At 37.4% G+C, this 26,400-nt stretch overlaps 2 protein-coding genes across 3 annotated transcripts in view; both read left to right on the forward strand.

Annotated features, from left to right (window-relative positions):
* Window positions 1-1,753: 1,753 nt before the first annotated feature.
* On the forward strand, window positions 1,754-2,701 carry LOC144204544 (olfactory receptor 52E8-like). Its single transcript, XM_077728594.1, has one exon. The coding sequence runs from the start codon at window positions 1,754-1,756 to the stop codon at window positions 2,699-2,701; it is 948 nt and encodes a 315-aa protein (XP_077584720.1).
* A 1,228-nt stretch (window positions 2,702-3,929) lies between these two features.
* adarb1b (adenosine deaminase RNA specific B1b) overlaps window positions 3,930-26,400 on the forward strand; it is a 59,838-nt gene continuing 37,367 nt past the window's right edge. For both annotated transcript variants that reach the window (XM_077727711.1, XM_077727712.1), the window contains exons 1-2: window positions 3,930-4,171; window positions 24,236-24,293. The gene's annotated coding sequence lies outside the window, so the exon portion shown is untranslated. The remainder of the gene's footprint in view (window positions 4,172-24,235; window positions 24,294-26,400) is intronic.

The following is a 26,400-nucleotide window of genomic DNA, read 5'->3' on the forward strand; positions in this document are numbered from 1 at the left end:
ACCCCAAAATTAGGAGCACAGAATGACATTTTAAAAAAGATTAAATACTTTGTTGATGGTTAATTTGAGCATGTCATATGAACAGGGTTTTTTTTTAACCAAAAAAGACCAGGAAGCTTTTTGGACAGCGCCTGAGTTATCCTACAAAGACCCCATTGTGAGATTGGAGGCCCCATTATTCCCCTTGGTACATGGAATGTTTGATAATGAGCACCTTTAATGGGAAAGCATCATCAAAATAGTATTGCAACAATACAGTCTAATATAGAAAGCTTGAATAAACCAAAAGGGCACAGATTATGGAAAATTATATAATATCTTGGGTCTCTAGTGGCATGCTCTATAGATATTTATGGATTGTGAGTCGTGACTGGAAAAGGTCTTGGATAGCATACGTGAACAAAAGATAATCAGGTTTATTATGTGGCAATTTGAATTATGGCAGTAATATTTGTAAATGAGTCCAACTGATATACTGGAAGAACGTCTTATTTGCATGTTGAAATTTAACACAAGTTTCTGACTGAATACAATTGTAGTTTTGACTACTTAAGCTTAAAAATGTATAGAAAACTCAGTCAGTTAGTAGTTGCATTTTTTTTAGCTATTGTTTTTATTGTCGTGTTTGTTGATGCTTGTTCTTAATAATTTGCCGGACTGAAAAACATGTTTGTTATTGTCGAGTGCTTCCCATGAGAGTAGTTTGTTGGTAATTGTGCTCAAGGGATGATGGCCCTAATGATCTTAGTTGACCATGCAATTTACTTTGCCCTTACCTATGACTACTTGACATGTATTTTTAATAAGTTGACAGTCATACATAGTGCAAAGTTAATGAAACTGTCATAGAAAAGACATAAAAGTATGATATTAGAAGTCCACCCATCAATTTTCAAGCTAATGTTAGACTATACCCAGTAAAGCAACTACTGACAGAAAATAATTCAATCTCATTTTCATCCCATCACTGAGTAGGAAATAAATTCTTGGAAAAATACATCATTTGTGAAACCACTTAAACATCAATAGTTGTTAGCTGCTCTTGTGTAAAACTTATACAAGACCAGCAAGTGAGGAAATCCTGTTTATTTTAGATTAAGAAGGCAAACAATTAATCGTCTACAAATCTTTGTAGTTTGTTGGAAAAAAAACATGGAATAACTTTACTTCAAAGTGTCAAATTAGAAAACTTGTTGGAAGTATCTCAAGAAAGTAGGAATATGCTCAACAAAACAAATGACTCATCGAAGTGGGCAGGAACTGTGATTCAACAGCAAGAAACAACTTTAAAAAATTGGATTTCACATAGAAAATCCTAACAAAAGTATTACTAAATGCCTAAAAAAAAATCTGAGTCGACCTTGATGTAAATAAAGCAATCGTTATTTATGCCTTTAATTAATTTTAGGTTGAGTCCAAAAGTGGCGTCAATGACTTACAAGCTTCATCAACCAAACTCCATATTTTGTATTCCAAAGGGTAAACGAAAAGATACAGATTTGTATTTGATTGACAGGGCGCTGTCCCTTTTCGAGCTTTCAGCGCAGTCGCCGAAGTAAGACGAAAGGCCAACATCTGCTGAGTCTTTTGGGCGTCGACACGCAGCGATTGGTCTGTTTTAGTCCCAAAGGTCACTCTGTTTTGCTGGGAAAAGGCTTTAACTAGCTGCCGCCGCCACGCGGTCCTTGGGAGGCGCAGATGCTCGTCTGTTTCTCTGCTCGGTCTGCCGTCGGTGTTTGTGTTGAACTTATTTATGATGGAAAATGTTTCTGTCCCTACAATGTTTAGTCTGTCTGGTTTGAATTTTCCATTTGTACAAAGAATCATCATTTTTATGTTGGTATTGCTGTGTTACCTCTTAATCCTGGTCAACAATTGTACCATTATCTTTGTGATCATTACCGAGAAAAAGCTCCATAAACCCATGTATGTGTTTCTGTGTAATTTATGTGTCAACGCTCTGTATGGCTCGGTGGGTTTCTTCCCCAAATTCTTGGTGGACCTTTTGTCGTCTCATGTTATTTCTTATACCGGCTGTATGTTGCAGGGTTATGTCATACACTCGTCAACTTGCTGTGATTTTTCCATCTTGGCGCTGATGGCTTATGACAGGTATGTGGCTTTGTGTCGACCTCTGGTTTATCAATCTTTCATGACAACGCTGAGAGTGTCCCTTTTTGTGTTTTTATCTTGGTTTGTGCCACTCTTTTGCATGTTTTTAAACACTGCAACGCTTTTGGGGAAAAAGCTTTGTGGCTTTCACATTAACAGGCTGTATTGTGTTAACCTGATGGTTGCCAATTTGGCGTGCTCGCCACCCAAGGTCAACAGCATCATAGCGATGTTCAACATCGGTGTGTATTTTGGTCACTTTTTGTTTGTCTGTTATTCTTATGTCTACCTGTTCAAGATGTGCCTGGCATCCACTCAAACGTGGAAGAAGTTCAGGCAAACGTGCACACCACATCTCATTTGCCTACTTGTTTATTCCACCACTGTGCTGTTGGACTTGTTGTACATAAGATTTGGTTCAGACAATTTGTCGCTACACTTGGATAACTTTGTGACTATTGAATTCCTAATCATTCCTCCCATTTTGAATCCCCTCATCTACGGGGTACAGCTGACACACATCCGGAAGAGAATATTACGTTTTTTTGTTACCAAAAAGAAGATACACAACTTTTTTATGAACAATTAATTCAACATATATTCTTTTTGGAAGGCTATTTCTCAACAACTATAAATCCAAGGTTAAAAATACAAAATGAATAAATGTAAATGTACAAGAACATCAAGCATAATGTACTTTCTATTATATTTTCTATTATTATTCATTTGTAATTTGGAGTTTGATGATGCTGTGACATCACATTGCAAATAGTTTTTTTGTTTTGTTTTACACTACAAAAGAGAATACAGAGCTTTCCCACAAAAAAATGAATATCATATGTTGTATTGATTTTGGGGTATTTTTTGTATTGTATTGATTGATTTTTGATTACTTTAATTCATCATTATTCAAACCAGTAAGCAGTTGGAAATTAATAACAATAATTCAGACTGGCTTTTGCACAAATGAATAATTTAGCCTGCTATTCATATTTTTGAAAATTTAGTGGAAGCTGCAATATATATTATAATTAAGATGCAATCATAAGAAGCATAATGTTCATGAAAAAACATGAAATTGACAAAGTTGGACAAAATAAAGTTTCATAAATTCCTGTTCAATAGTCTCTATCAAGTTTTATAATATATGATGGACTGCTACTTTTCCTTATTGAAAATTTAAATGTTTACATTTTGGGGATGAACAACGTTCTCTACGCCACACGATGGTGCTAATATTCCATCATGTCTGGAAAGGCAGCTCACATCCTAAATATAATATAGACAGCTGGTCTGAAGGTGGAGTCTGCGGCGTAAGTCTGTTGCAGCCATGTTGCGTCAGTAAACATCTCGGTTCAAGTGCATCTGAGGTAAAGTGGCAGATTATCTACACAAGGGGTCACCAACTGGGGTCCTCGAGGGCATCTATCCATTCTGTTTTCCATTTCTTTGTTTTCCAACAGACCCGGATCAAATAATCAGGACTGTTACCAGGCTTGTAGAGAGATTGCTGACATAAGATAGGGACCCTCAAAGGCCAGAGTTGGTGACCTTTGACCTATAGAAAAATCCTTTTAACTTGCTGAATTTAAAATTGTTTTTCTTATAACAAACCATATCAACATAGTAATAAATGTATATTTTCATTTATTTGTGTTAAAACTACTGCATCTTTGGCGTTGAACTATAATGTTTAGTGAATTGCTATGTTGCAAAATGGCTAACAAATAACGACACTTATCTGTATTGGTCAGTTCGGAAATCAGACATCTGGTTATTATAAAATATATTCCTGTCGACACATTGGAAGCAGGCCTCCCACCCTCCGCGCATCTAGTCTTAGTTTCAGCCAGTCAGTCGTGTGTACTACCGCAGAGCATACATTCATCTATCTATCTATCTACCCAACACAATCGCACATGCCATAACCACCCGACAGCAACCTCATCCCCACTCTTCGGCTCTTTTTCCTCGCTTCTGTCGTGTTTCAAACGACACGCAGGACAGACATCAGTGATTTTTTTTTTTTAAAGGGGAGACACGGTGAAGATTCCGAAACGTGAGTACGGCGGTGTCATTTTTTTGGGATACATCATAACTCGCTTGTCATTTTTCGCATCCTATCATGATGTCCTAATGCGATCTTGTCCGGGTTGTTGTCTTAATTTGAATGTTTTTTTTTTTAAACAGAATATCTTTTGCTTTCAAAACATTGAATGGTTTGAAGACTGATCATGATCGCTTAAAACGTGAGACTGTTGTGCTTTATGGCTGTCATGTCACCTCGGCTTTACCCTGACGCCGCTGCTTGACGGCTTGTCTTGCGAGGGTTCACCGGGGATAAACTGCATCGTGCTCGGTGAACCGAAGGATCCTCTCACGCAGTTGTTGCTGCAACACACCGGGGGTGTTAATGCAGGTGTTAGCCGCAACGTGCCACGAGATGACGTCTCCTTGCAAAGGCAATAATGGGTTGCATTCGGGACAGAGACGGGCCAAAACATTGTGGGCTTTAGGGGACCCGATGAGGATTAAACACCCACTTACGTTGGCATCTAGTATTTATTTGACACCAGAAATAGTGGATCTCCTGGAAAATGTTGTTTATGTATCATTACAAAAATGTGTTCGGGTTCAAATTGAGGTTTTTTAGTGATATTGACGCGGATAGACGTTCAATTTTATCTCGTGTCCAAGTGTCCTTGAGCAAGTGATCATCACGTTGCAGCATCATCAGTAGGTATTTGAATTTTATTGTCATTATGCATGTATAATGAGATTTTAAAGCGTCACCATCAAGTGCGCAAATAAATAATAAATAAATAATAATACAATAATAATCAATATAATCAAGTTATACGGTTTGATAGTTAAAATTCGCTATACAATAACTCCACTTTAGATATATAATTTTAACTATTTGGTTGAACAGGTAAGTCTTATCCATTTTAACTGGGAGGCTTGGCAGCAATTGACCAATCAAATGCAGAGGCCATGGATTCCAATGAGTTTACTTTTTTTGTTATCCTGTCTGACCTAAAGTGTATTTACATCCGTGCAATTAACGGGAAATGTTAATCCACAGCGTCGGAGCGGTGAGCACATCTGTCTCACAGTTAGAAGGATGTAAATTTGATTACAAGGCTTCCAGTGCGAAATTGCATGTTATCTAGGTGAGCTGGCTTTTTCCAGTCAGTGTTAAGTTTATTGAAAGCTAAATTAGAGTTGTCTTAATCTGATCATGTAATTATCAGATGATCTGCAATTAGAGGTTGATATTCTTTCAGGCTTCTCAGTGGATTGGAGGAAATTTCACTATTAATCACAGGAGAAGAAATCATCCACCTCAAAATCACAGATTACTCCCACTTTTATCTCTTTTTACTCCATTTCAAAAATGTTTAGGTACAAATTTAGGATTTTTATAGATGTGTTGTTGTTTAGCAGTATTTATTTATTTAGGCTTTAAAGTTTGATCTATATATATATATATATATATATATATATATATATATATATATATATATATATATATATATATATATATATATATATATATATATATATATATATATATATATATATATATATATACATATATATATATATATATATATATATATATATATATATATATATATATATATATATATATATATATATATATATATATATATATATATATATATATATATAGATCAAACTTTAAAGCCTAAATAAATAAAGTATTTATTTATTTAGGCTTTAAAGTTTGATCTATATATATATATATATATATATATATATATATATATATATAGATCAAACTTTAAAGCCTAAATAAATAAATATATATACATATATATATATATATATATATATATATATATATATATATATATATATATATATATATATATATATATATATATATATATATATATATATATATATATATATATATATATATATATATATATATATATATATATATATATATATATATATATATATATATATATATATATATATATATATATATACATACGTACATACATAAATTAACTACATATCTTCATCTTTCTTTTTAGCGTTATGAAAACAACAATGCAAAATACTGTATAGTAGCAGTGCCGTAATAACATTTTGAATAATGGATATTTTTATCATTACAAATTATGAAACACACAAATAGTACTCTTATTTTTTTCTGTTGAGATAATCTAAAATTGGTGTGATGTACTGAGCCGAGGCACTAACCACTCATTCGGCGGGCTACCTGAATGGCTTTTGATAAAAAAATAATATTGTATCACATATTAGAGGGTCTTATTATAATTGTAAAGTGTGCCGTAGCGTTGATGACCTACTGATGTGACGTGCTTTGAGCGAAATAATGTGAGTATGCATACGCTGCATGTGTGTTTACGTGGTTTTTACTACTCGCCCTGTCAAGAGAACTGCACGCAGCCACAAGGGTGTCTTGGCTCTATGTTGATAAAGCCTGCACTGGCTGTAAAGAGGCCAAGATATTGTTGTCGGACATAAGTGGAAGTCTCTTGTCATCTCATTGTAAAACATAACTCCGGGCAAGAGGAATACTCGGCCCCACATGGACAGAGCAGCAGCATCTCTCGTCTACCATTTGGCTCCAGCGTTGAAGACATGAAAGATGAATCAAGACCTCCGGGAATTATGTCAGTTGTTGATTGTTACATATTAAACACTTGGCTCAAGTCACAATTCGAGAGGGATTTCATCAGTGTGCAAATGTCGAGGGATGAGAGTGAAGGAAATGTCCTATTCAGGTGGAAATGAAAAGCTGCACGGAAAGGGGAAGGAAGGATTTCCTCAGTCTGAATGTTGTGCAGGACAGTGACATTACAGCAGCTTGCCATTGAAGCTGCTGTTTTGTCTGGAGATGGTGCTGAGGAGTGGATGATATGGATTTACTTAAAAGTGCTGCCTAGTCTTGGTGCAAGACTGAAATGTTGTGGGACAGAAATATCAGCAAGTTTTATATATATATATATATCACTATTGCTATCAAGCCTTTAAAGGACAATGTTGTGGGGGATACTTGTGTACAAGGGGAGCAATACACATCATAAGCTATGGCAATGAAAGTAAGTTTAAATAGGTAAGAAAATTACAAAGGAATTTGCCCACTCAATCTGACACTTTCATGCACTCTCAGCATTTGCCCTGCACATGGGAATAATACCTCTTTTCTTCCCATTTACTGCTGAAACTGCTGAAAACGCTTCATCAGACTAACATACTAGGTCGGCTATGCAAGCAAGAACTGAAAGCAATGTTAGTTCCTACCATTGGCTAACTTGATCACTGCCATTGTCAGCGACGGCAGTCGACTACCATTTATATGACTCTGAAGTAGAGGTAAGATCGGACCAAAAAAAGAGTTTGGATTTTTTTATTTATGTGAGAGAGAAGCCTGGTCCGACCCAAACTTGAAGTAATGAGTGACATACGGGTTTGGGTTCCGGCTCAAGATCTTACCTCTTCTCAGCTGTCAACAGCTGTCAATAGCAGGAAATTGGTTTAGTACTTTTATTTTTAGTCTACACGGGTCCCTTTTTTTGGCGATGACTCATTTGGACATGGGGCATTAAATTTGGACAAAAGAAGGAGTTCAGGGGGTTAGTACAAATAACGCTGCGTGACCCCAGCTCGCGTGACTTCTTTACTTCCCTTAGGGTGGCCACATCAATGCTGCTCCATCACCCATGCCACCAAATTATGGTGAGGAGTCAGCCGCAGGTTGTGGCCATTATTCATGCACTATACTTACTGTGACACACTGCCTAATGCATAATGCATCACTCTAACTTTGGGGGCCAAACCTATAAATACAAATAGCCAAGTACATAGTCTTTTGAGGGTGCATGCCAAGACCACCCTCTTCTTACCAAGGGTTGGTTTGTACCTATTTTAAGTCATCTGGAGTTTTCGGTAAAAGTACAAGAAAGGGCGAATGCACATGCCAGACGATGTTAGCGTCACAGCGGAGATTGACAGAGTCAGTGTTGTACTTAGACACGTACACTCAAACACAACAAACCCTTTTGCAGTGAAATCATCTAGTGTAGGATTTCACTGATTAATTTCAAAGTTTTAATACAAACAATTTACAGCACACTTATTACAAATACTGGTCTGTTTGCACAATTTCAGTTGTGTTTATGTATATTATGTATATACATACATATAGATATACACACAATGTGATGATTGTTTCAAGTTTATAAAATAGGGGGTTAGAGCCCGGTCATACCATTACTCTGTAGGATTACGCAATGTTCTTTCAACCACCCCTTTGAAAGAGTAAAAATGCATCAGTGGCGTAGGCGTGAATATTAAATTTTTAGTTATTAAGCATAATGTTGAATTGGGATAGAATAGTTTGTATAAAAGTTTTGGTATTGGTAATCGGGTAGTGTAAACTCAGGATACAGATTATTCTTCAGAACATTTGTGGAAATCCAATCTTGCCTCATAAGTGAAGCCCACCTTAACCACAAGCTTCCCTGTGGCTGCCTGGTGTATACAGCTGTCACTCAAAGATTAATCAACGTTTATAAAATGTGTTGTAGGTTGCAAGGAGATGCTATCTTTCATTTGTTGTATGGCGTATGCCAACCCTGTCACCTGCCACATCTGCCTATGTATGCATGGTGCTTGTGATTGGCTTGGCACTAATGTAAAGTGAGCCACAATACAAATCTGCAGACAGACCACCCAGATGCACTTGTTGTTGCCAAGGGGTATTTCAGGTGCGTGATGTCAGGGTCCCCCTGGTTTTTCTACCACGAGGCTAAGGAATGTGTCACCCCTAGTGATTTTCACAATAATTGATTACTGCATATTCTTTTTAAACCCAAAGTTTGGGAAATGTGTAAAAGCCCAGAAGTCATGGATAATATGCCTTTGCAATGTCTACATGTTTTTGTAAGAGCATTTTGCTTTCCTAACTGCCAGCTTTGTGTGCAAGTGAGTCTCCGTGTTGTAGCAGCTCATGTGTATAAATCACCCTGATAACATGGAATTTGTCATGATGTGGCTGCACATTTAGTCGCTGTGGATTAGGCTAAGCCCATCAATAATGCAGGCCACATGAAGTAGCTGCGAAAACACTGCTCTCATTTAATAAGCTCAACTTTGTACACAGAAGGTATTCCAAGGGAGTGAATGGATGACATGTGACATGCTCAACTTTTGAAGATGAATGTATAAAGTACCTCCACTTTATTTGTCCTCCTATTTCAAGACTATCTTTTTCAGTGCCCAGGTGCCTTAGAGACCCTTCCATATGGCATATCCAGCCATTGCTCATGTTGGAAAAGGTTAACATAGTTCACATTCAGCCATTGGCTTGTTTTGTCTGCTATAGAGCCACTAAGGTTAAAGAGGTCAAACCTCAGCATTCTCAAATAGCGCAATAGAAATCAATTAACCACAATGCCTGCTAGCTAAATGTCTATGATGGAAAAGCATTTGCAGTTCTGCAGCTTCCCAATGTTATTTTAGGGTTCAGTTGCTTTGCAGCCTATATTTGATATCAATAATGTTTTTTCCATTTCTATAGCTGTGTTAGTTCATATATGTATTTTCCTTTTCTATATTTTTAGGTTTATAGCAAGGGCATTGAATAGTTCCTTCAGACTGCTGCACAAAAATCCTTATTTACTTTGTGTTACAGAAGAATTAGATCAAAAATGTTACGATCATATACCAAAGTTATACTGACCTCACATCTATCCCAATCTCACAAAAGCAATTACTCAGGACTTCTTGAAGAGGGCTATATTGAATCTGGCTAAAACTGGTTTTGGCTTTGCCCCAATCTAGTTGTGAAAGGTAAACGATGTGGATGAAGAAAATGCCATACTTTGGGGTTGACTCAGGTAAGGTTTTAGTACAGTATGTCTAATGACGGTGTTTTTTCTGGAGGTGTCATCATTGTAATTCCTGCTGGTATTTCCGGCACTTGAGAGAGAGAGAGAGGCTGTGGCATAGGTGAGCATTGTTTGCGGTCTTTAGGAGTAGAGTGTGGGGCAGATGCTTCAGGTCTACGGGGGCATATTTGTGTACTGTGCTCACTCACTGGGAACATTTTAATTTAATCCCTATGTTTCTATAAAACAGGTCCAGATTTGTTCTACCCTCAGGCAATTTGCGTTAGCGCTTGTACGGAAGCCATTGCCGTGGTTCAGAAGACCACAACGTGCACAGATGTTATAGCAGCAAATGTCATTAGAACTTTTTAAATGCCAATTTTTGCATTGAAAATTTGACTGGAGATTTTTGGATGCATGAACTAGTGAAATCAATACATGATCATTGTATATCTGTTGCCATATCTGATTTCTTATGGTGGTCACATTCTTTAAGTGGAGAGAAAGTGTAAATTTTAAATGGCACTGAGTCCTCACATACTCAAGATAAAATGAGACTGTAATTACTGCGCAAAACCCCCAGTGTGGCCTTGATTTTGGCTCATTTTGGGTGAGTGATTGCTGTGTTCAGAGATAGCTCTTAGTTTTCAACTGCTCTTTGAACATTATTTGCGTCTGTGTTCGAATCAAGTTTTCTAATTACAGTCAGAAGCAACTCTTTCTACTATAGAGCAGTACCCATTCTTGTTGTAAGCCTCTTTAGAAAGATAAACCAACCTTGATTCTCGAGAGTAGCAGCTTTCCAACATATTGTACTGTTCTGCTGCAGATGCAAAGAAACACACTGTCTTCTTCTTCTTTAGAATTGTATTCTGGCTCGGATGGTTCAAACATGCATGCTCGTGTTGCTAAATGTATTGGCATCCACATTAGCAAACGCTGATTGACTGTGACACATCTACTCAATCCTAATGTATATGTGCATATACATGTGTGTATATGTGTATATATATGTATGTGTATATGTGTAGATATGTATGTATGTATATGTATATATGTGTATATGTATGTATATGTATATATGTGTATATATATGTATGTATATGTATATATGTGTATATACATGTTTGTATATGTGTATATATGTGTATATACATGTATGTACATGTGTATATATGTGTATATACATGTATGTATATGTGTATATATGTGTATATCCATGTATGTATATGTGTATATATGTGTATATACATGTATGTATATGTATATATGTGTATATACATGTATGTATGCATGTATATATGTGTATATACATGTATGTATGCATGTATATATGTGTATATACATGTATGTATGCATGTATATATGTTATTTCGAACAATCTGTAGCTGTAATTAAAAAAAAGTAAATATTCAGGCCTGTCATCACCAATAATAGCTGATTTGATGGAACCACTTGTGCCAGCAGTTTAAAGAGAACTTTTATTCTTCTTCAAAGCAGGACAAATGAAGTCTGTCTCCACGCTGCAGTCACTACGCAGGGGTAGATTACACCTCTACGAGGATTCCCGCATCGTGGCGCTTTATGAGTGGGATCTGAGCGGTGTTGCACATTCCAGTAAAATGCGGCAGCAGTTTTTGGGGGTGGGGGGGATAAAGCACCCTCGCCTCCTTCTGAAAGCATAGTGCCGTGTTATGCCTCCTGGGGGTTCTGCTCGCTCATCGGTGCACATTTTATGACCTTGTTGCATGGACGTGTGCGCCATGCGCACGCTTGCCGGGGAGCCTTTAGCTCTTTACTTATGTGCTGCATGGAGATTTCTTCCTGCAGCAATTCGAGCTGTAGGAGGTGCGTTAGTGTGTTTGTCAACTTAGAAAATTGCAGCTGTGTTTAAAATAAATAGTTGCGTGCCAGGGGGTCATTTATGCAGATCTGGCTCCCTACTCCTAGTACTGCCGTGACGCCGAGCTGCAGCTTTCTTGTGACCGCGAGTACGAATTTTGTAGACAATACAGCCCCCATTATCACCTTAACCGACCCCCACACATAGAAATGGTTTGAGCCACGTCTGGGCACAAGGAGAAAGGTGGAAGAAGACGATCATCCTGTAGGGCGCTTGGCTGTAATCGAACCGTAAATAAGACATGGCTCATGCGGGATGCCTGTGCAAGCAAGCGTGGGTTTTTGTGTGTGTGTGGGAGAGAGAGAGGCCATTTCAATGGAGTGTGCAGCAGGGCAGCGGGTGGAGGGTGGGGGTGGAATCTGCCATATGGATGAGAAAGACAAAAGGAGAAATGAAAGAGATGAGAGGGTAAACTCGAGATGCGGGGAGAGGGAACTCGTCGACCCACGTCAACTCACTTAATGCTCCCTGCTGGCCACAGGGATGCTGACGGCACACTTTTGTTGATTTATACCTCCTCTTCAACTAGTTTCCAACCTTACCTCTATAGCAATCTGCTTCTATTCTGGTTGACCTTGTGCTCTTGGATTTTTATTTGGCTCTTTTGAGATGCCCATGTGAATTTGGATACTCCATTTCGCACTGTCAGGTCTACTGATGAATGCAAGTCATCTTCAGTATTCTGACTGCACATTTCTTATAACAGAGGTCACTGACTGGTTAAACACAAAAGCTGACCCCAAATTTATACATCCTGAAAAAAAAGGTTATGATTTGAAGCCCACTGACAGCATATGTTTTTATTGGCACATCTTTTTGGTAGTGATAAAATGTAAAAAACAATTTCATGTCAAATTAAATTCCAAAAGGTAATTTAGTCCCATATCATGTTGGTAAGGGAATCAAAATTATAAAAAAACTCAACAGACTAATTATCATTGTATAACTGAAATTGATTTAAGTTTATTGAACGCCCAAAATTGTGCATTTATGCGAATAGGTGTAAAATGATTGTTTATCTATACGCGCCCTGTGATTAGCTCATCATAATCACAGCTCTATCTTCTGCAAATATCCAGTAAACAAGATACATTTTTTTAATTTTTTTTTTGGTTTATTGACTTGTTTCTTCCTCCTCACTGATGATCAAAGAATAATCTTATTTTAAGGACTTGGAGGTTTCCTCATGTCATTAAATTTCAAATGTGATGCTTGCTCCTGCATCTCCCGGGACGCTAAGATTTGCAAATTATGACTCTGGCAAGTCATAAATCGGAGCAGGCTGCTGATTTTAGAGAGTACATGAGGGAAACTATTGAGATTATAAACTCTGGTTTGGATCAAGTAAAAAAAGTGAAAACAAAGTTGGACTAGCTTGTTAAATTACCATTTATGTTTCTGACTGCCATAAAAGTAGTAGCCCAATGCTGTTTATGGTTTGACAAATTTGGTAAAATATATATTTGTAGCCTGTTGGACTAATCAATACCAGACTCACTGTGGTTTGTACAAAGACAGATCTAAATTTGCTTTTCTGAGAAGACTAAAGTTCCACTTGGATGATTGCTCTCCCCTTTACATTTCTGAGACTGAAGAATTCCACCAGAAATCCAAAATCATCCTCTTGTCACAAATCCCTAAAAAAAGAGCTTTCGTGAAACTATTTAAGCTGCATTGACACTTTGTATAAATAACTTGGGTCTTTTTTATATAAGAGCTCATTTACATGTCCTCCGTGGCAAGGCTGTGTGACAATGCATCGAAAATATGATCACGTTACGATGAGGTTAATTACGCTACATCACCATCTCTGGGATGGCTGTCAGGAGGAAGTGAAATGAAGATATGCTCTCTGGTGTTTAACATGAACAGCGGTCATGGACACTCCTAATGACATACCCCCCCTGATCACATTTCCTTTAAAAGCAATTAGGAGAAATCTGATAAATTCTTACGCAGCCTTTGATTTTCTTTGGTCGTATATGCGAGTCATCATTATTGGCTAACATAACTGATGGGAATCTCTCACAAAGTCGTGGTTTGATTTCAGCTCATGATTTGAATAAATGGCCAATTATCTTGGCTGTCACTTTCACTACTGTGTTTGGATAAAAAACTTTTTTTTTTTTAGAATGGACTAATTTACCAATTATCCCATCGATTAAAAGAGCAACCAGATGGAATTACATTGTAATATGGCTAAAAAATGTTTCACGGAAATACATTTTGTATCTTAACTACAACTCCAATGATACCATAACCATGTCATGTAAGTCCCAGTTTCGTCATAAAATAAGTGCTCATGCACAAATACAGTCAGCCTTCCTGTGACCTGTCATGTTTAGTCCACTTTGGAATTTCTTCTCTATTAGGAAACCTCTTCTGACTTAAAGGTCCTCCATCTCGGTGTTATTTAGCAAAGAGCATCACTGTGACATTCACGTCTCCCAGTAGAATTACTTCTTGTGCTTTTTTTCCCCCCTCCCCTCTTGATTTGGTTTGTTTATTGCTGTGTGGAGAGTCCACACAAAAACTTTTCACACCCCGTAAATTAGGCTTTACGAGAACATTACCTGGCATGCTTATTAAGCTTTTGGTGTTGAATAATGACACATTGGCTTTACAGGAAGCTCTTTAGTCACTGCACTAAAATTGCTCTCTAATTCAAATACTTGATCCCAAACGTCATTTCTTGTTGAAATGTTATAGTTGTAAAGTTTTAGCTATAGATTTGGCCATCTTGTCTTTCCCGAAGAGAACCATTTTAGGAGTTGGAGTGTGTTCCAGGTACAATTGCTTTTCTTCTGGAGAAAATACCACTGCAGATAAATAATTGAATTGTTTAATCACATTCCCTAAGGCTTTATGTCCACTGCTCTTACAATCTAAATTTTCTTCCCTCATGTTTGCAGCCGGCTTGCTGCAGCATGGATAAGCTTTCATAATTCATGAAGCCAATGTTTGATCGCTCAATGGCAGAGATTAATGTTATTATTGTTATGTAGCAGATGAGCTTGACCGTGCAGCGCATTTGTCATCCTTGTCTAAACGCGCTTCCCTGCACTGATCCTAACTCATTTAGGACATTCTCTGTCATGTTATGAAGTATACTGAGTCTCCTTTCACCTTGCAATTGTGATGATTAAAACACACTTTGTGATCTGACATAACGAGCCTTATTTAGAAGAAGAGCATGGCAGTCATGGATATTTATATGGTTATGTTTTTATTGTGATAGTGCATTTGCAGTCATATTTGTTCATTGATAATAATAATAATTTGGGTTTGTGGAATTTAATCATACCTTTGGAAGTTTTGTGTTAACAAGAAGTTTTTGGATCATAACTGTCTTTAAGCAACTGAGTCAAGATTCCACTACTCAGTAACCCGCAGAGGTTCCGATTTATTCCGGACTAATTGGTTAACTGCCTCGAGTGGGTTGTCTCTAAATTCCGAGCTGAAAATGTATAAGAAATCCAGGCATGAGTACAGGAAATAAAAATTATAACCATATTGAGGTGCCTGCCATTCATGTATGAAAAATCATCCCCAATTTTGACATAATTTTTCAAGTCATTCCTTCAGCCGTTTTATCTACGTGTTTGCATACGTACATTGCAAAAGATATGTATAGTCCTGCTTTGCATTTCGCTACTTGATTTCTGGAACAATTTTTGGAATTCAGCCCAAATGCTCAATTTAAAAAAAAAATTATCTACTTTGTGCCTGTCAAGACGTTCTTGCTGGCTTCTAGCCTAACAGCAGCAAATGAGATTTGTGCCTGTGTCTGGAAATGGTTTTGTTCCATAACAGAAACTGACACAAATGAATTGCACTCCTCCGTTTGTTTCTATGCTATGGTTGTTTGCATACTTTGTCTAGCAGGCAATTTATCGCCTTTCAAAGTATGGATAAAGCTTTTTCGTTTAAGTACGCTACAATAAGTGAAGCCCTACAATGCACTACACTAATTGAAAAAAAAACAATTCAAGTTGATTAAAGTTTAATTATGCATATCCTATGAAGAACGATTTGGTTATCCCCCAAATAAAATAAAAAAACATGGTTTGTATCCACCTGAGATGAAGTATGTCATGAGACACCTTTACATATGAAGTGATTAATGTAAACCGAAATATTATAACCGACGTTAAGGTTTATATAAGTTTTCTGAATCAATTAACTTGAATGCTTTTGCCTATTTGAAATTAGTTGAAACAGCTGTGCACCATGTGTGGGAAATATAACTGGAAAGAAGCTAAGAACAGTGGAAAATTATGGAGGGGAAACAATGTTACTACATTGCCGAACATCGTATTTGCCAGCTTGCCGACAAACTTGTCATTTGTAGTAGCTTCATGTAGTCTCAAATATAGAAGCTACTGAAACCTCACTGGCATGTTATCTTTATATCACTTTTGGATTAGGCAGCGCTATAAATTTCACACCTTCCTCCCCTCAAGATGTCAGATTACAGAACACGCTCAGACCTGGTACTATTGATGAGGTGCGACAGCTGTGAATACACATGATGCATTCATAAATTGAGAGTTTATTACAACAGACTCAATTTTGGTAGATCCATGCAGTCGTCGACTTCCGACCTATGCGAGTTGCGTCGGTTGGACTTTACGACGGGAAAAGTCGTGAAGCATGATTCATGATGGTACACAGCGATTGTTGCGTACGACAGTTGCCATTGGCTCCCATTTCTTTCCTTGTACTTGGAAAATAAATTAAGGGGCCACATTGTAAAAACACAAGTGATTTAGTCATTGAGTATTTCTAATGAAAAACATTTGCCTTGTTTGTGTTGCATTATTTTTTGCACATTTATGTCCATATCTTCCTATTATTGCCATTATTTTTTAAAGATAAAACGTAGATTCCATTTAAACCGATGGATCATGTTTCAATTAGTTTTGCCCTTGTTATATTGTGATTCCATCCTCCAATTATTTTCAATTTTTCCATTTTGCTTAAGGGCACACTTCATTGTTTGTCTATGTGTCACAAGTGATATCTCTCACATGCCTCAGTGGAGTCCAAAAGCACTTCAACCAAGGGATGCATTCACCATGGTGGTGCTTTTTTTTTTTTTAGCCATAGCGATGCTTTAATTATCTATTTAAATTGGATTTCAAATAACACCATTCCTATATCTATCTGTTTATATCATATATATCAAATTTCTTAGTATGTATCGAATGTAAGCCAAAAATCAAGGCAGTAAAATGTTTATGATGAGAAAACAGTCTTCATTTTTGCGATATTTTTGAAGCATGTCATATATTTAGAGTTTCCCTTCAACTAAATGACGGGCCATATGGCAAACTAACTCATGGGGAAGGAAACAATGAATAGCTGGCAGCAAAGGGAACATTCAACCTAGAAGTTTTAGTTGTCAGGCTTCAAGGACTCATGTCAGTTCAAACCTTGGGGATGCAACATTTGCGGATAGCAAATCTAAAAATATTTTTGTTGTTGTTGATGTTCTGTATTTTGTTTTTATTATTGCTTTATTTGATTTGTTTATTTTTATTAAGTAACATTTTGTGCTAGTGGCATTCTGTCCCAGTTGACCTGGTCTTCAATACTTTAATGACATGTACACATTTTTCTCTGAACTATGGATATAATTTTAATTTTAAACTAAAAAATGAATGACTTGGGCTCCAATTCATTCCTTAAAAGATGTGATATCAACACTCAACAATGACCTTCTCAACATCTGGCAACCCGAATATCATTCTCCAACAATACACAAACGCATGCGAGCGTACTTATGTTAAGTTAACATGAGATGCTTTCTCCGCTTTGTGAATGAATACCTACGGCTGAATGGCTAAGCGGGTCTTCTGTCTCTGTAAGGTCGACAGCCCAGTGCGGATTAAGCAGAGAAACATCAAATGAATGAGGAGGGGGGAAAAAAAGATGTTGGCTCAGGAAAACCTGGTGTGCAGTTGTTGTTGCAAGGAAATAATCATAGTTCACCCAATTGCCGTGTGAAATATCTTCAGGCGAAAATAACTCATTAATGTTAAGTAATTCCAGTAAGCACAGTCTATGTAAATTTCTAATTTTCTTTTCTTTATTTTTGCTGTTGGATCATTTTCCACTGCTCCCTTCATGATCCCTTCCGACAGTGCACATCTATTTTTGTAGATGCGTTTTTACATTATTCATGACTAGGCAGTGCCGCTGGCGCACCCTGTGGGTGACCAACATGCACAGGTTATAATTTTACCTTTTTTGCTTTTTTCCCTCTTGTTGATTAGTTAATGCTAAGGAAAGTGGGTAAGTTCATACTAAAGCCCAGTGGTTTACCCTAATTGCGTCATGTATTAGGACATACGTTTATAAATTGAAATAACTTGCCATTGCATCACTCAGCTGTACACTTAAGACTTGTGATTAATACACAAGTAGCTTGTCCTTGATGTACGCACTGTAGAATACTAGTAATTTATGCTAAAACATCAGTGAATGCATAATAACAGTGCATTTGTATGAATGTAAAACAATCAAATAACATGATAGAGCAAGCAAGCCACTGGCTAAAGTAGTTTGCAAGGAGCCTGGTATTTGCATCTTCCGAATGTCATAATTTCAGCAAATATGTGCTTGAAAAGCATGACACAAGGCTCTAAACTGTTAACAATCCAATCAAAAGCATTAAATACGCTGCCCACTATTGTGCCGCATCATGAATGTATTTATACACCACTGTGTTGCATTGGGAGAAGCTATGTTGTGTTCTCCAAATTTAGAAGGCCATATTTGACATTTGCCTAATGAGGCAGGCTTGCCAAAGTTGTTTTCCAAAGATGAACCGCCTTAATTGGGATAAACTGTTCACCCAGTGTACTACTCTCCCATTCTATTCATGTTCATTAATTTCAATCATTCATTCCTTTAACACTAACGCTTTTTCTGTCACCTTGAAACCTTATATGAGGGATCCAGCATCAACCAAGGATCCCCTTTTGATCTTATTATTTCTCCAGCCTTTAAAGCATTATGCAAGCATTATTAGTCACACACTGCTGCACTGAGCCATCTAACCGTCCCTTTACAGTTAACACTGTTCTATTGTCCTCCTCTGGACTACTGTTTAAAAAAACAAACAACCAAAATCCCTTTTAGGCTAATGATTTTAAGACAAAACATGCTCTTTCCATATAATGGTTTCTGGTATAAAAAATCCACTTCCGCAGTCTTTTTGCATGTAAAATTCACTCCCGTAAAATAGCCATGGTAGTCTGGCTAAATGGATGACTTATCGTGCCACTGATGTTGTGGCTGAAATAGCGTAGGAAGGGGATGAACACGATTTTTATTGTGATTTATTTCCATCGCCCTTGTACAAATCATCAGACCATCTGCCAGTAGCACCAGAGGCCAAGACCAACCACTTAGTGTTTGGCAGGTTAAACAGGGTGCCATGATTCAAACTTGTGTGAACAGGAAATTGTCTTTGTTAGCATGAAGGTTATAGTTCCCTTGGACATGCAGCATAAACAAGCTTAGTTCAAAATTAAATGTGGTTGGTCTGTTTTATATTTAGTTCTACCCGTAGACCCAATTTTCTATTGTTTAGACCTTGTTAGGAGTGCAGGAAGGGTGAGTGCTAAAACCTTCAGGTTATAAAGGATGTTGGGTAATTGAACCCAACTGCTGTGTTTTATAAACTGATCCAAACACATACCTCTATCAGTATCAGAAAATTTTTAAATATAATACATAGAAGATTTTGGACAACGTGTGCTATACCTATGAAATTACATTATGTTGTCAAAGGATATGATGTTCCAGGGGCTTGAAAGGGTGGGTCAAAATGTTTTTTTTTTAAATGCACCATAACAAACAGGACTCCTACTATAAAGGAAATCATAGAATAGGCTCAGCAATACTTCCAGAAACCATTGTCGGTGAACACAATCCCCTGTGCTATCTGCTGTTGCCAGCTGAAAGTCTACCGTGCCAAGAAGTAATTTATAAAGAAGCACGGGCATTTCTTTGGGCCAGGGGTCATTAAAAACGGAGTCTGTTCTGTGCTCTTTGCATAGCTTATCAATTTTAATTAGATTTTTAAAAATGTTATTTCTCTTTTTGTGTTGAGCTCATATTTCATACAAAATTTGTATACTTGTATCATTTTAAAGGGTTTTTGGGGTAGAATTGGGTACCTTAAAAGGGTTGGAACGAATTGGAGCTTTTCCATGTAAAATGTGTGTCTCCTCATGAAAACAAAATCACTTGCGGAACGAATTTATTTCACAACTAGAACTGTTTGTAAATACAATTTTATTTGTAGTCATTATTGTTACAGTTTTAACCGATTACCCAATGGTGTTTCTCATCGGAGCAATTTAATGTTACATTTTTTTGAAAGCAGTTTTTTTGTTGTTGTACCTTTATACATTGTAATAAGGTACCATCTGTTTTCTATGCTATGGTAAATACCCTTTAAGCCCAAAAGCTTTTTCCTTGTTTTTGTTTCTTTTTGTTGAAATACATCCTTTCATAAATCTATAGCCCGTATAGCCCAAGGTGACCAAACCAACTCGCAATGAATGTGTCAGAAGCAATCAAATGCCAAAGATCTCTAAATGTAGCCGCTCTGTTTCTTTCTCTAATGAGTGCTTGTGACTCATAATCTATACTGCGTACTAAACCCGGAGGGTTAATCAAGGCTCAACATCAATGTTGGTTTTCCACATGCCCAGTTGTGTAATTGGGTTAGAAATCAACACACATTGAAAAATATACATCTTACTAAAAGTCAGATTGTGGATTTGAAGGACAAATCGGGTCCACACAAAGATTTCGGGGAGAAAGTGGTATCTCTACTTATGAAATTAATTCAGAAGTGGTTTCGTAAGTTTGATTTTTTTTTGTAAGTAGAGATGCATTGTACATGTAAAAGCTTTATTTTTCGTTCCAAACATTCTGTTTATAGTGTGTGCATATTGGGCTCAAAATCAGCCAGATGGGTGAAAAGGGCTTTAGGGTGGAATGCGCTATCTCGAATGAATAGTTTTGCTAGCCTGACTTGACATTTGACTTGCGTTAAGCCATTAGGCAAGCCTATTGGTGAGCCCTACCGGCTGGTTTATCTTAACGTATGTGTGTGCATTGCAGCTAGACTCATGTCATTTTAAATTATATCATTTAGACATTTACATTTCATGGATGGGAATTATATATGTCGTCTTCTCTTTCCTTGTGGCAAGGAACAATTAACCATTGGTTTCTCTCTTATATTGAGATACACCTTCAGGTGTTATTATTCCATTTTTTTTTCAAAAGCAAACAATGTGCTATGACTGTTGTGACAGTTGTTTAATTGCCCTTGCGTTGGAAGCTTAGGTGAGTGATAGAATACGATGTGTTCTGACGTAGGTAAAAATTCATGTTGAGCTGCTGTCACAAGAACAGAGCTGTCATAATGTGAGGACAATATACTTTGTTCCATTTTTCTCCAATAAATTTTGAATGACCACTTGTTTATTTTGTGGATATTTTCCCACTTAAGCTTCGTTGCGACTACATTTCCCCCCAGTGTTTCCAGCCAAAGTGAAACTGAACCTCTCTGCGGAGATTTGGCTGACATGCTTCTTTTTTGCAACACTGCGTGTGCACAGAGGTGCTGCGCAAAGCTGTCAACAGAAGCATAACCCATTTACTTCGTCTAGTATTTTGTTTGAAGCCGTATTTCAAATTAACTCTGCCTTAACAGAGAAAATGTTGTTTGTCAAAATTTGACTTGTGGGAGTTTTGGTTCAGCTATGTTTTTTAAATTAAAATAAGAAAAAGACTTATATTTCAAAGTCAAATTTATTGGTTTCAACTATCTTCTTGATAAGTGCATTTTGTTCTGAATGTTAATTTCATGCAGATACCTTGGGATTAAGTGTGAGTCATTGCTCCCCTCCTTCTGCTGCTTCTACTCTTAGGGACTCCTATTCAATTCCCCAACTTCATTTTTTGTTCCCAGAAGCGAATGCTTTTTTGGAACCAAATGTCTCCTAAAGCCATCAGCTGTGGTCCCATCTGCAAAATGTCGGTGACTTTTGCTTCAATCAATCTGAGCAGATCATCATCATTTAACCTATTGTTGCACTTTATCCTGCTCATTTGCCCACAAATTCATATCATATAAGAATGCAATTGTTTTTTCTTTTGCTGCCTCTTGTATTAAAGACTTATTTTTGCTTTACCTTGACAACACCCCTGATATCTCATCATCATTATTTGTTTCAAGAATGTCACGGGGGACAGGCAAGGTTGTTCGATATTGGCTGTAGCCAGCATGCAATGAGATACCATAAACACCGCAGACAATATCGATCTATTTGAAATACCTCGGAAGAAGTCCGATGCTTTTCCAATGCATCTGCATGTGATTTGTCCTACTAAATTTGGCTTATCTTGGACACTCATCTTGCAGTAATAAGTCAGTGACACTTCCTCATTGCGGAGGTCAAGGAATACCTTTGTACATGTCTGTGAACTATTCGTAATATTGTTTTGGATAAGAATATCAACTCTAGGCGTACAACCATTTAATGGAGAACATTTTCTTTTTATTTGTGATTATGGGACACTTTTGGCATCATGTAATGCTATTTTTTTCATGTTATAACCATTATGCATTATTTAAGTTAATCTTGAGCAAACCCTCTTTGTTGGCTTGAGCCTTGTCCATTAAGTTTGTCTTTTGAGAATTATTTTGAGTAAGATAAATAGCAAACTAAGATCAATTCTTGTAAATATATGTATGGTACATTACATATTTTTATATCTTATTACAATATGTCAATACCTCATGGTGAACTGATGACTACACAATCCCAACTTCAGTCAGTTTTATGTACGTGGAGCTAGGATGGGTGCAATACCACTCGTTTTCTTAGTCTTGTCCTCTCATCAATCTGGAACAAAATGAATTCGTCCTTCTCAGAACATGTGACCTTTTTCCCATTGCTCCAGTCTCCAATCTCTGTTCCCTAACAATTGGAGGTCTCTCAGTCCCAGTTAGCCTCAAATAACAAGTGTTTGTCTCGGGGCTACACAGCTGCTGCTTATTTTGCTGTGGTCTTGCTGTCACTATTAAACACAGCAATGGTTTTTACTGTTAATCTGTTATTTTTTTTCTAATTCACTGAACATCCAAGAGACCCTGTTTCTTAAAAAGATCTGGAAATGCATATTGGAAAGGTTAACTGCCATCCTGCTGGAGTTTTGTATTAAAGGGAAAAAAAAGTTTAAACTTTCCCTCTGGTAAATGTCAGATGTGCAAGTGAACTTTTCTGACTCTTTAAAAACTTTAATTGCGGAACGTTCAAGGTTTAAATTAGCTCAGGGTATAAGCCGAAAGTCCACCATTTTCCATTAACATCAGGTGGCCCTCATAAACTGTTCTTCCCTCACTGTTCAGTTTACATTTTCAGGACAGGTCTGATTCACAAAGCTTATTAGTGAATCAGTGAACTTTATCACTTCACCTATCATAACTTCCCATTTGCTGTGACTGATATACGTTTGGTTTACTGGTGTGCAACCACAGTCTGGGTTGTTAAGACTCCAGCTGTTGTATAAAAAGAATAGAATCCGAGAAGTCATGTTTAATGACAATTGTAGCGGCTGCAACGCTTAAAACAGACCTAGCTTTTCGCTTCTAATGACTGTCAGGACAAATCACATGATGCAAATTCCTTTCTATTGCTCATAGGCATATGGGGGCTGGGTCAGGTCATCACACTCCATTTCTGCAAAATTGTGCTCTATAATGCAATATTATAATGTGATTCCACTTGTGTGGCGAGCCACGAGCAGACGTCGCACAATCCCCAAAGCGAATTGCGGAGGTTGTTGAAAGTTGTTAGACTCAAATTGACTAATCCGCCGGTGCTAAAATAGCTGCAATATCCATTCACCAGTTTATCCTTCTCACTTGCAATGTGTCCTACCTAAACACTTGCTGAATTTTCTCGCAGATGACTCTCATACCTAAGCATGTTGAGATCCTTCAGTTTCATTGTTGCATGATCCACTTTTAGCTCATAACAAGCCACATAACTGAAATGTAATTGATAAAATATCAACAAGAAAGATGTACTGTGTCAAGGACATCCATTAATATTTTGGAATGACTTGCTTCAAGGGTTTAAACAGCAGCGCGCCTTTAACATTGGACCATGTCTCTTTTCATAGTTGGAGATATACTTTACAGATTGTATTATACAGCTAGAATCTGACATTGGAATATAAATATATACATTGTTTTTAATTTTCCTAATGACCTTTTCTTTTTATACAGGTTGACTGCAAGGGATTGGAAAATCAAACAGCCGTCTCCGTGACCACACAGTGGAAGGGTGAGTTCAGATTGACTAGTCCAATTTTATTTATATCCAGAGCTCCCATAGAATGAATTATAAAAGAAATGTGCAATTTGAATTATTTGTTCAACAACTTGAGATATCTTTGAGGCTGTTGCCATGTATGAGGGGACAGAAATGACTAATGAGTAGCACAACAAAATCTCTAAAACTGGAGCACACAGCAGGGTTTGTATTTTTATTTTTTGGGGGAGATGTATTATACATCTTTGTCTCCCCATGGTAGCACAACACATTGCTCTATGTCGTTTATCACTAGAATCCAGCAAAGGACTTGCTTATGGCAGAAAAAAATGCCCAGTTAAATCAATGGGTAAGTAATATGGATTCATTAATTTGGGCAAGACACCTTGTTAGAATTGGGACAAATTTGAGCTTTACATATGTTTGAAACACATGCAAAGCAGTATAATTTATTTTAATCATTTTGAAGCCAAATCAGAAATTGCTTGATATTCAAAATGAGCTAACAACGTCCTTTGTAAGCTAGATATGTTGACCTGATGCCCAAGCCTCAAATATTATTCAATTCACATGCACAATATGCCCCTATCTTGTGTTGCCTCGGAGGGCTACGTTTCATATCTCTGCTTCAGAGTGGTTATTTTTAGAACGGCTGAAATGTCGGGGGACCCCGGACTCCCACATTCCTCCGAGCCTTTTTTGTCACTCTTTGCTTTGTTTCTCGCCCAACTCCCAAACCCGTCACTCATGGATAATTACGCACCGTGGGAATCCATTTATCTGCTTAGGAGTATGTAGCCATGTTACCAGTCTTTCCTCACTCTTGTGACTCATTTTCTTAAATATTTGCCAAAGTCGTTTGAGTACTATTTAAGTGGTTTCCCACCAAATATGTTTTACACCCGTGTGCCGTTCATTCACAGTCGGTAAGAGCACTTTTACAATGTGAAGCAACATAAGCTTAGATAAAATAATCAGGATATTGTCAAGCGTCTTTCAATGCGAGGTTGAGATTCAAAGCATGTATGTCCAAGTCTTGTCTTGTCTGGGTAGGAATGGCGAATGATACTGAAGTCCATCCAGCTGTTTTGACTACAGTTCATCTCCAGTCTTTACGGCTACGCGCATTGCAAAGTTCACCAGCTGATAACTGCAGTGCCATCTGCGTCATACATTTTGCATGAGAAGTAACCCAAAACAACTCATAGTAGGGACTTGAGCAACAGAAAACCCTCTAGGAATCTTGGTTTATTTTGAATTACCTGAAAATACAGCAGTTTTTGTAAACCTTTGACTTATCTATCGCTATAGGGGTCGCCATGGTATCATGTGGAAACATCTATCATATAGCAACAGAAAGAAAGAATGAAATAGCTACATTTTCCTTTTTCATTGCTTTAGGGTTAGGCTTCTTCATATCAGATTTGGAACCATATGTTTTGTGCCACCATACGGTCAGGGTTTTTCACAACATTACCAGCACACAGTGTTTATATTTATAGAAATAGTTGTTGATACTGCTGATTCTCACCCTCCACCCACACTTTGCTTCCTTCGACTACCTTCTTATCTGTGCTATCTGCACAGCAAGTTCTTCACTTCCATCCAATGATCCATCCCCATCCGTCCCTGTGACGAGACAGGACGCAGATGGATTGAGTATCAAAGCCTGCGTTTGTTTTGGAAACCTGGCGGAGGGAGTGGCGGCCAGATGCAAAAACAATGTCGTCATTCAGGCGAAGCCTCGTTCGAACCTGCTGTCATTAACACCGTAGGTTAGTTCCCAGCAAAGTTGTTCTGCTGTTTCCATGACATTTGTGTTAATTTCAGCAAACTGTACATGGAATAGTGATGAAGGATGTATCGCAGCAATGGCAAATCTGCATCTACCGACTTTTGAGAGTTACGTTACTTGGCATTACTTTTGTAACTGGCTTTTTTAGGGATAACTCAGTCATGGCTCGTGGACATTTTCCCCCCACGCCCATCATGTACTTTGTCTCGCTAATCAACTAACAATGCAAATTAAATCAGATTACATTTTAAATCATTTTTCACCAGCCTCCCTGCCGTTAATGAACGGCCCCCCTTGCCGGCCAAGCAGGAGAGAAAGGTCGTG

This window comes from Stigmatopora nigra, chromosome 11 (assembly GCF_051989575.1).
Source record: "Stigmatopora nigra isolate UIUO_SnigA chromosome 11, RoL_Snig_1.1, whole genome shotgun sequence".
In the NCBI taxonomy this organism is placed as follows: Eukaryota; Metazoa; Chordata; class Actinopteri; order Syngnathiformes; family Syngnathidae; genus Stigmatopora; species Stigmatopora nigra.

Excerpts from the sequence above, each read along its gene's own strand:
- LOC144204544 (XM_077728594.1), top strand. The coding sequence starts at position 1,754 with ATGATGGAAAATGTTTCTGTCCCTACAATGTTTAGTCTGTCTGGTTTG.